Source organism: Lolium rigidum, chromosome 3 (assembly GCF_022539505.1).
Source record: "Lolium rigidum isolate FL_2022 chromosome 3, APGP_CSIRO_Lrig_0.1, whole genome shotgun sequence".
Lineage (NCBI taxonomy): Eukaryota > Viridiplantae > Streptophyta > Magnoliopsida > Poales > Poaceae > Lolium > Lolium rigidum.
This window is the reverse complement of record NC_061510.1, coordinates 253,607,707-253,617,884: the sequence shown is the minus strand read 5'-3', so window position 1 is coordinate 253,617,884 and position 10,178 is coordinate 253,607,707. Positions and strand designations below refer to the sequence as shown.

At 43.1% G+C, this 10,178-nt stretch overlaps 2 protein-coding genes across 2 annotated transcripts; one reads left to right on the top strand and one right to left on the bottom strand.

Moving 5' to 3' along the window:
* Positions 1–328: 328 nt before the first annotated feature.
* Positions 329–3,051, top strand: LOC124696379 (protein LIFEGUARD 2-like). The gene is made up of 4 exons (XM_047229118.1): positions 329–611; positions 742–855; positions 2,281–2,438; positions 2,540–3,051. Exons 1-4 carry the CDS (start codon positions 329–331, stop codon positions 2,738–2,740), a joined length of 756 nt encoding a protein of 251 aa, XP_047085074.1. The 3' UTR covers positions 2,741–3,051.
* A 108-nt stretch (positions 3,052–3,159) lies between these two features.
* On the bottom strand, positions 3,160–4,457 carry LOC124699340. Its single transcript, XM_047231655.1, has 4 exons — positions 4,317–4,457; positions 3,699–3,788; positions 3,482–3,604; positions 3,160–3,390 (listed from the first exon to the last, which is right to left on the bottom strand). The coding sequence occupies exons 1-4, from the start codon at positions 4,438–4,440 to the stop codon at positions 3,197–3,199; spliced, it is 531 nt and encodes a 176-aa protein (XP_047087611.1). The 5' UTR covers positions 4,441–4,457; the 3' UTR covers positions 3,160–3,196.
* Positions 4,458–10,178: the final 5,721 nt, after the last annotated feature.

Sequence of the window (10,178 nt, the reverse complement as noted above, 5' to 3'; positions counted from 1 at the left end):
CCTGGGCACAAAAATGCAGTGACCCAACTGCTCCCTCCGCGTGGCCACAGCCAATCTCTACTCGCCACGACTAGGTTCCTCCCGTGGGTCCCACCCTCGGTATATCAACAACTTTTTTGCCCATCCAGACGCCTCCTTCGCTGACCCGTGGGTCCATTATCCAGCCCCACACGTCAGTGACAAGCACGCGGTATATAACGCTCCCTAAGGCACAGTCGAAATGCTTCGTCTACCTCGCTCCCGTTCCCCCGGCCCCCTCTCCACTCGGCTCCTCCCTCCCCCTACTCCCAAAACCCGGAAACCCTAACAAACCCCCGCCGCGCCCGCAATGTCGAAGGTCGAGGTCGATCCGGAGCTCGGCGCCGCCGCGGAGAAGCCGGCGGCGGCGGCGCGGGTCGCCGCGGCGCCCAAGAAGGTGGCGGAGGAGGAGGACCCGCGCCTGCGCTGGGCCTTCGTGCGCAAGGTCTACGCCATCCTCGCCCTGCAGTTCGCCTTCACCGCGGCCCTCGCCGCCGTCGCCTGCCTCGTCCACCCCATCCCGCGCTTCTTCCTCGCCGGCTCCGTCGCCTCATGGTCCGTCTTCATCACCATCATCCTCGCCCCCTTCCTCGGTATGCCCCTGTCTGCTCCGCTCCCTCGCGCCCTCCCTCCCTTAACTGGAGTTTCGATCTACGCCGCTACAATTAACGGGACGGTGCGTTAATTTTTTTATCTTCTCTGACCCTGTGTCGATTTCTGCAGTGATGTGGCCGATGCTCAAGTACAGGCAGAAGCACCCCGTCAACCTCTGGATGCTCGCGCTATTCACGCTCTGCATCAGCATCAGCGTCGCCGTCACATCCTCCACCGTAGCGGGTAAAGATGCAATTGCCCTCCTCCACTTTTCTTTCGATTCTCACCATTTTATCTCGTCATCAACTGCCGCGCGCGGATGTGCAAAATCGTGCCAATTTTTTTTGGCCAATCGATCGCATCTCCGTGTGGTTAACTAATTTGGTGTTGATGGTAATTGTTTTTGGAAACGGTGCTGTTACGTGTACGTGTTGTTTCCGTGGACAGTTATTAGCAAACATTTCTGATCCTCAGCTGTTAATTGTGGGCAACTGAACTGGGGATGTTGTTGGTTTTCCATAGATTGTTCAACAAAGCAGATTCGTGGTCGTGTTTAATGGATGTTTTGGCCAAAAGGGGCGTGCTAGTTCTCCTGTTGCCTAGTGATTAGTGCTACATGGTTTGTGTGCCGCATCGTAGCGCATATTTTGTTTTTATATGCTTCTTTAAACTAGGACCAGTTCCATTTAACTTGGAGATCATCATACTAACTTGGTTTCAGACAACTACTGTATCTATCCTATGCCTTACCAACGCTATGGATAGTTTTGGGTGTTCTAATGTTTGACCCTGGACCTAGTTCAAATTGTTGCAGAGTTTAAAATGCCAAGGAGCTGGACATAACTAATTTAGACTATCATGCATTGTCTTGAGTTTTAAAAAACAAAACAAATTTGGGCAGGTGAGGATTTGGGGTTTGTAACCATCTTAGGTCTATTTTCAAGCTTCAATCAATAAATTTTCCTGTATGAGGAATTGCGGATACCACATTCATTATGTTGGATAGCAGTTACTTATGTGTGTGTGCAGACTGCAGAGCTTTCTGTTTTATGGCTTCTGGAGAACTTTTGGACTATCTTTCTTTTTATTTCTCGGATTTTCCTAGACAGAGCAACTTGATGTTCAAGTTAACCTCATACTTTCTTCACCAATTGGCTTACCATGTCCATTGTTTAAGAATTAGTCTGTACTCAATACTGTATGTCCTCTGTCTATATGCTCTGTTGCATTCAGCTCAGGCCATTAAAGTTAGTGTAGTATTGTTATATGTACCAATTGCTAGGTAACCGCCTCTGTTTGTTTCAGTAAGACTAGCCTGTATCTGTTGTGAAGATAATACAATGTTGTATGATCTCTGCAGTTTTTGTTGTGATGGAACAATCATGGCCATGATAATTGCAGAAACTCTAGCTTTAGCTGTTATTTATTGAGCCGTTTGCTACCTTTACTGCCTGTTAAGTTTCATGTGTGAAACTTATCTTTATTCCAGTATCAGCCTGATTTTTCTTCTTACTGATAGTATTGAATTGTTCCATTGATTTTCATGATACACCAGCAAGTTTGTTAGTCACTACCCTGTTTTTGTTGTCTGACCTCTTTTTATTCTCTAAGCTCTTCTTATTATACCGTCAAAATTTAACAGTTGCTTTGCTTGTATTGCTATAACAGGGAAAGCGCTTCTTCAGGCTGCAATCCTCACAGCTGTTGCAGTCGCTGGCCTCACCCTCTTCACATTCTGGGCAGCTAACAGGGGCTATGATTTCACCTTCATGTTTCCCTTCTTATTCACGAGCCTCCTTGTTCTGCTCGTGTACCTCCTCATCCAGGTTCTCTGTCCTCCAACCTGTTTTACTTTTCAGACATTTCTGTCTTGCGCTGTCCTGTAAATCTCACACTTAAAGTGCATTTCTGTTTATCTGCTGGCCAGATGTTCGTTCCACTGGGAAGAGTTGGTGTGACTATCTACGGCTGCGTCGCCACCGTGCTGTTCTCTGCCTTCATCGTCTTCGACACCAACATGCTGGTCAAGCACCACACCTACAATGAGTACGTCGTCGCTGCGATCTCGCTCTACCTCGACGTGATAAACCTGTTCATGGCCCAGCTTTCCTTCGCCGCCATCCAGTGATCTGCCGCTCTCACCTCCCTGCCCGATGACAACGCTCTTCCAGTGCAGTGCTTCATGAACAAAGTTGGTTATGTACTTATGGCACCTTACCTATATGTTCTGAACAGCGGTATAGGTCTACATAGCTGGAGACCATTTGTAATTAGGCACAGCTCTAGCGTGCTATGGTACATTCCGTTGCCCTATTAGCTCTAGATATTACCGAGACCTGGAAGCACATCTTATCACCTTATATAGTCCTAATCGTGGGGTCGTTGCAATGGACATGAAGTAGCCATTCGGTTATGTTCTGTTGATGTGCTTTTCTGTTCGGTCGAATTTGATTTCTGCTAACTCTTTATTTCAATACAATAACATACACAAAATTTATTTACAGTGATCCTAGAATGTGAAAATTGGGACCATATATGCCCATATCATCAAACACCACACACTTATAATTTAGCAATCACCAATTCACAGAATTGTGTGGACCAAGAATATGGCAACCAGCATGATGATCTCCGGCAGCCAGTGTGCTGCTGGCGCCCAACCACCTGGGGCGCTGCTCTTCTGGAGGGCGAAAGACACTGGTGCTGGCGGCGTTGTGCTCGTGTTGGACCCGTTGAGTATGCCGATACCGAGGCCGGAGCAGTCAGTTCCCAGGGAACCTGCACGGTGGAAACACCAAACCACCAGTTAAGCAGCGTTAGCCTAGTCGTAATCGTACGTTCGTAACGTAAGGCTGTCAGAGCCACTCACACTGGCGGTAGCAGGGGAAGGTTTCGTTATCGAAGAAGTTCTTGAAGCCGTCGCGGCAGGCGCACCGGTAGGTGAAGCCTGTCTTCTCGCAGTTGCCACCCCCACAGTACTGCAGCAAGCAGGCTGCACCATTTGAGAGGTTCAGGGTTAGAATTCAGCGGCGATTGCTTGGGCAAATATTGAAGAGTCGTGATCAGCTGAAGGGATTATTAATTACGGTCGTAGACTGAAAGGTTTGTCATTGCTGCCGGCGGGAGCAGTGATGGAGCCGGAGGAGACTCGTTTTGGCACGACGACTTGATGGTGCCTGTTCAACAAAGCAATAGATTCAAGCGTTACGAGGTAAAACCGTGTATCTGCCTGCCTGCTTTTGTGTATTCTGGAATAATAGAACTTGAACTTTGAATAACAAGTAGGAGTGCGTGTAGACGTGTAGTGTAGGGAACTCGAGGCTAGCTGCACGAGAAATGGCGCGCATTTCTCAAATACTTGAATCAAGACTAGCCCGTTTCGATCTGAGTGAAATCGCAGGCCTGTGATGGCGATGTCTACAATCTGGTAGTTTCTCATCAGAGATTTGACTACTTAAAAATGCGCCGTTGTCATGTGCCAAAACATGTGCTGACTTACTAACCACTCTGACCTCCATCAATTGATGCAGATGATGGGGATATCCCCTTAAGAAAAGAAAAACCACTCTGACCTCCAACACCATAGTCTTACCGTAGTTTTAGTTCAAATTTAAACTCAAACCATTACGGAATGGAGGGAATATATATCTTGATTCTAGACCGGCCGGAGGATATATGGCGTGGCCGCGCCGTGGTTTACTTACAGTTGGGTATGACGCATGGGAGGAAGGGGAATTCCATGTCGCCGAGATGGTTGCGGCTCCACCCGGGGTTGCACTGGCACGCGAAGCCGAATGCGTAGTCGCTGGACTCGTCGCAGCTTCCCATGCCGCACTTCACCTTGCCGCACTCACCCTCTGCATATATATCCATCCGGAAAAACCATTGATTGATTTGGCACGCCGTACGGACGTGTGTGACAAAGGAAGAAGAGGAAGAAGGAGAAGAGAAGAGAAGCAAACCTGCACGAGCTCCCGAAGGTAGCAGTAGCAGCACGGCGGCGATGGCATGCAGAGACAGCAGCACGAGGGCGGACGGCTTGCTGGTGCGCCCCATTTCGCCCTCTACAGCTCTCTTCTACTTGTTCGGCCTGTGTGCTCCGAAGCTTCGCGTACGAGGATGATTAGATGGAGACAAAGCTTATGTACTATATATAGACCATTGGATCTGGGATGCAGCCGCGCGCGTAGAGAACACAGAGGACGTCAGATGCGTGCCTCCTTTTCTTAGGCATGCCCAGGAAATCGATAGGTCTAGTCCCGACCGGCTACCTTGTCCTCTCTTCCGGAACATGGAAATATCTTGGTTTTCTAGACTCAACTCTTTGCAAAATTATATATGCACTCCCTAAACTGAACTGAACTGAACATTGGCCCCTGTTTGTGACTAAGAGCATCTCCACCGGCAACCCCCCAAATAGGCGCCGGCAGGGACGCCGTCACCTCCGTTTGGGGACGCCGGCACAACATCCTCTATTTGGGGGAGCTGCTCCCACACCAGCGCCCCCAAACAGACGGCCCCGATATATTTTGAAATTTAAATACAAATTTGCAACACGATATTCATACGTAGTTCGAACGGAAATTTATACAAATTTAACATAAATTCAAACTAAATTACTAAAAATAAACATCTAGCGGCACGGGAAGTCGAAGGCGCTAAAGTCCAGTTCGTCGACGCTGGATGACCCGAAGGACCAGCTGTCGGTATCATCGGCCTTCTCCTCTGTAATATCCCAGGTATTGGGGTTACAAAAAATAGAGGAAACATATGTGTGCATTGCATTCATGCATAGAAAATCTGGGGAATTTTCGCGCTTTAAAGTAAAACGATCCACGATGAATCGAAGTTCCACTTGACCTTGGTGGAATTGAAGTAGCTCATCAAGTCAAGCGCTATAAACCTCAATGTGACTTTGATAAAACCTTGTTTTGGGTAGAGATGATTTGATCTAAGGGGTTAGATCAAATGGAACTAATAATCAACACAACAACACTTTACTCAATGATCAATTACTTGATCCTATAAAATATTATAATATGATATTCCTTGCCATAACATATGAACATCCATTTAATTGGAAACCAAGTAACAATAATTGGAGAAACTATTCTTCACTTATCTTTTCCATGTCTTAAACAAATCCATGATCCTACCATGAACCTCATGGTATTTTTAATATTTCATTCTTGGAAACATAATAAGGAGATCAACTCTAGAAATATATGTTCTTCTCTATTCCAAATAATTAAGTATCAAACCTAGAGAGGTGAGCGTTCTATTATAATTATTAGAGAAGTAATAACAAACCTTGAGCTAAACCTTGGATATACATCCAAGTATTCAACTCATCATCTTTAAGAGGAACCCTAGGATATTATTCAAGACATTCCTAGAGAGAGAAACCATTTCTGTTAAACATAGATATTGAAGATCACATCAATCCCTATGGAGCCTAACCTTAAGTTAGTATTAAAGTCCTTTCTAAAATGAGAGAGACCAATCATACAAAACATAGCTTTATCTATTTAAGAATAAAGTACAACAATTGAACTAAAATATTAGGAGTACACCATAAACCCTAGAATAAACCATTCCTGTGTGAGAGAACTCAAGCTATAGAGTTACACTCAAGATAATTGAGGCAACACTTGAATATAAGGGAGATATTATGTTTAGTTAATCAAGACAACACTTGATCATGGAATTGAAACCCTTCCATTAGAAATACTTTAGGAAGCCCAACCTTGAACATTATAAATTGAATGATGATCATAAAACTTAAGAACTTGAGGAAATGATATCAAGAACAAGTTGATCATGTCTAACCATGATCATGCTCTTGAGATATGTGAGGATAAGATAAACCCTAATAGGATAAGTAGATATCATTCACCACATGAAATCATGGGGAGGTAACTAGTAAGCAACTCTAGACTTATATCCCAACCTTAACTTGTGAATCACTTGGTGATCACAAGTAGAATTCTACTACATAGACATTCCCCTTATTCTTCACCTAAGGAACATAAGAAAACCTTAGAGTAAAACTCCATACTTTATATGGTGAGAAACCATACATCCATATGACCAAAGTTAACTATAAAAAGAACTATAATCAATATAGTTACCTTAATGATAAGTTGTGGATAATAATAGAAGTTAATTGGTAGAAGATAAAACCAAATCTCAAATCCTTAGTAATTAGGGAAGCACATGAAATATTAAGCAAGTAACCACTTTATCATGGTTAGGGGAGAGTAAACCCTAGCACATGCAATATGGTGTCATCTCATATCTACAACCTAACATTATATCTCAACCCTAGTTTGTGCATCACATGGGAATTGCTAGTATAATCCTAGAACCATGCTTAAGCTCAGATATGAGCAAGGGAACTATTTAACCAACTCTGAAATGAAACAAGATAGCAAATTAACATATCTCACAAGCCATGCCTATGTGGGTGCAACTAACTAGTGTTTCCATATAAATAGAAGTCTCATGAGAGAAATGAGATCCACCTTCACCATATTAAACTAAGGGTTTAAAAGATGACAATAATACTTTAAAATAACCTTAAACAATTCTCCAAATCAATAACCACCATGAGCACATGAAATAATGTTATGAGATCATATGCTCAAATAATAAACTTGATATTAAGCTATGCCTTGTAAATTGTTTAATGCAAGGTAACAAAAGATAAATATAAAAACTTAACTATCAATAGGTACTTAGAAGAACCTCTTGAGAAATAGTTTGGATTACCTAAATTGATATTGGCAATTAGGACTATATAATTGCCCATTTTCAATTTCTATTAACATTTAATAAACAAGGGTGTCACTACACATATGAAATATTTTAAAGCTCTTATATTTACAATAGTATCTTTGTAAACTCCAAAGGGATTCACACATTTAAAATCCTGCAAAACAAAAGGAAATGCAAATCAGAATTAAATAGAAAATACAAACCAGAAAATAAAATAAGAGCAAAGAAAAAGAGAGAAGAGAGGCTTACCGGATGGGCCACCGCAGCTCAGCACCACAGCCCACCAAGCAGCCCACTTACCAGCCCAACTTACTTCTTCGTTGAAAAATCAACGAGAGGAAGTCGTCCTCATCCTCTTGACGCGCATGGACGCCAGCACGAAGGCGTGCTCCTTTTCGTCGCTCGCTGGCGCCCTCTCCTTCCTCGACGACGTGACGAGGCACCCTCCGGCGCCGTATAAAAGCCCCGGGACGAGCCTAGCCTCGGTTTTCTTCCTCCTCTGATAAATTTTCCCCAATCCGAAACCCTACCTGAGCCGGACGTCGACCGTCGCCGTCGATTGGGGAAGCCCCAGGCCTCGCCATGACCACCGTTAGAACCACCATGCTCGACTTGCTCCTCCTGCAAAAGGAATCGAGCAGGGGCAGCCCGTAGCGCCATCACCAAGTTCAGCTCTCCGGCGGTCGGCGCCATGAAATCCGGCGATCCAGACCTCCATCGACCACGCCGTCAAGCGCTACGTACTCCTGGTGAGCTATTGAATTCCGTGGTGTACTTGGTTCGCTCGATTACGCCCCGTAACATGCGTAGCATCGTTGCTCCGTGATATCTGCCGCTCGGCCTCGCCGACGTGCGAGCTCCGGCGACCATTAGATGGCGGCGCTGCCACCACTAGCCTCGCCTCGGCGTCCTCTTTCCGATGAAGCACCGGCACACCCTCGCGGGACCACGGGAACGCCGGCTATCGCCGTCCACCGGTCGCCGGTGACACACAGTGGTGGCCACCTAGACGCCACCGTGGCCGCCGGCGTGGACACGGCCCACCGGTCGTGGATCGTGTGGGTACCCTGTCCGTGTACCTCTAGTTATTTTCTGTTTAAATTTAAATCCAGTAAATTACTGCAACTTCAAATAAATTTAGAAAATCCAATTTAAGTCAGAAAAATATAAATGAGATATTAAAATTCTTAAAAAAGAAAACTCTATCCAATAAAAATATAAAATGAAATTTTTATTTTTAATAAAAATTCAATTGTTTAATACTTGTTATTTAAGCCTTTAACTTTAATTCTAAATTCAATTAAAATTCAATAATTAGTAAAACTTCATAAAATAAATCAAAACCAGTAATTAAATAAGGAAAACATTAAAAATAATTTTCCTTTACTTATTACTTATTAAATCCTTAATAGGAGGATTTAAAACCCTGATTAATAAATACCTCAATTATTAATTATTAATTATCATCCCCAAGGTTGAAAAAAATTTCAGCAGTTTTATCACAGGCAGTTTCAACAGTTTTAGCAGTTTCAGGTAATTTTGCGCGCTTTGCACTAGGAGTAGAAGCATTGCCAACACCAATTATTTTACCATTGATGGTAGGAGGTGCAGCAACATGTGAATCATTAGCATTGCTAGTGGTGGTGATAGTCCAAACTTTAGCTACATTTTTCTCTTTAGCTAGTTTTTCATTTTCTTCTCTATCCCACCTAGCACGCAGTTCAGCCATTAATCTTATATTCTCATTAATTCTAACTTGGATGGCATTTGCTGTAGTAACAATTCTATTTTCAATATCCCTATTAGGCATAACTTTCGATTTCAAAAGATCAACATCAGAGGCAAGACTATCAACTCTAGAAGCAAGAATATCAATTTTATTGAGCTTTTCCTCAACAGATTTGTTAAAGGCAGTTTGTGTGCTAATAAATTCTTTAAGCATAGCTTCAAGTCCAGGGGGTGTATTCCTATTATTGTTGTAAGAATTCCCATAAGAATTAGCATAACCGTTACCATTATTATAAGAATATGGCCTATAGTTATTACTAGAAGTGTTCCGATAAGCATTGTTGTTGAAATTATTATTTTTAATGAAGTTTACATCAACATGTTCTTCTTGGGCAACCAATGAAGCTAATGGAACATTATTAGGATCAACATTAGTCCTATCATTCGCAAGCATAGACATAATAGCATCAACCTTATCATTCAAGGAAGAGGATTCTTCAACGGAATTTACCTTCTTACCTTGTGGAGCTCTTTCCGTGTGCCATTCGGAGTAATTAACCATCATATTATCAAGGAGCTTTGTTGCTTCACCAAGAGTGATGGACATAAAGGTACCTCCAGCAGCTGAATCCAATAAATTCCGCGAAGAAAAATTTAATCCTGCATAGAAGGTTTGGATGATCATCCAAGTAGTCAGTCCATGGGTTGGGCAATTTTTAACCAGAGATTTCATTCTTTCCCAAGCTTGAGCAACATGTTAATTATCCAATTGTTTAAAATTCATTATGCTACTCCTAAAATATATAATTTTAGCAGGGGGATAATATCTACCAATAAAAGCATCCTTGCATTTAGTCCAGGAATCAATACTATTCTTAGGCAGAGATAGCAACCAATCTTTAGCTCTTCCTCTTAATGAGAAAGGAAACTATTTTAGTTTTATAATATCACCATCTACATCTTTATACTTTTGCATTTCACATAGTTCAACAAAATTATTGAGATGGGCAGCAGCATCATCAGAACTAACACCAGAAAATTGCTCTCGCATAACAAGATTA

Excerpts from the sequence above, each read along its gene's own strand:
- LOC124696379 (XM_047229118.1), top strand. The coding sequence starts at position 329 with ATGTCGAAGGTCGAGGTCGATCCGGAGCTCGGCGCCGCCGCGGAGAAG. Across the intron at positions 612-741 it reads CATCCTCGCCCCCTTCCTCG|TGATGTGGCCGATGCTCAAG; the intron begins GTATGCCCCTGT and ends CGATTTCTGCAG. Across the intron at positions 856-2,280 it reads CACATCCTCCACCGTAGCGG|GGAAAGCGCTTCTTCAGGCT; the intron begins GTAAAGATGCAA and ends TTGCTATAACAG.
- LOC124699340 (XM_047231655.1), bottom strand. The coding sequence starts at position 4,440 with ATGGGAAGCTGCGACGAGTCCAGCGACTACGCATTCGGCTTCGCGTGC. Across the intron at positions 3,789-4,316 it reads CCCATGCGTCATACCCAACT|GCACCATCAAGTCGTCGTGC; the intron begins GTAAGTAAACCA and ends TTTGTTGAACAG. Across the intron at positions 3,605-3,698 it reads AAACCTTTCAGTCTACGACC|CCTGCTTGCTGCAGTACTGT; the intron begins GTAATTAATAAT and ends CAAATGGTGCAG.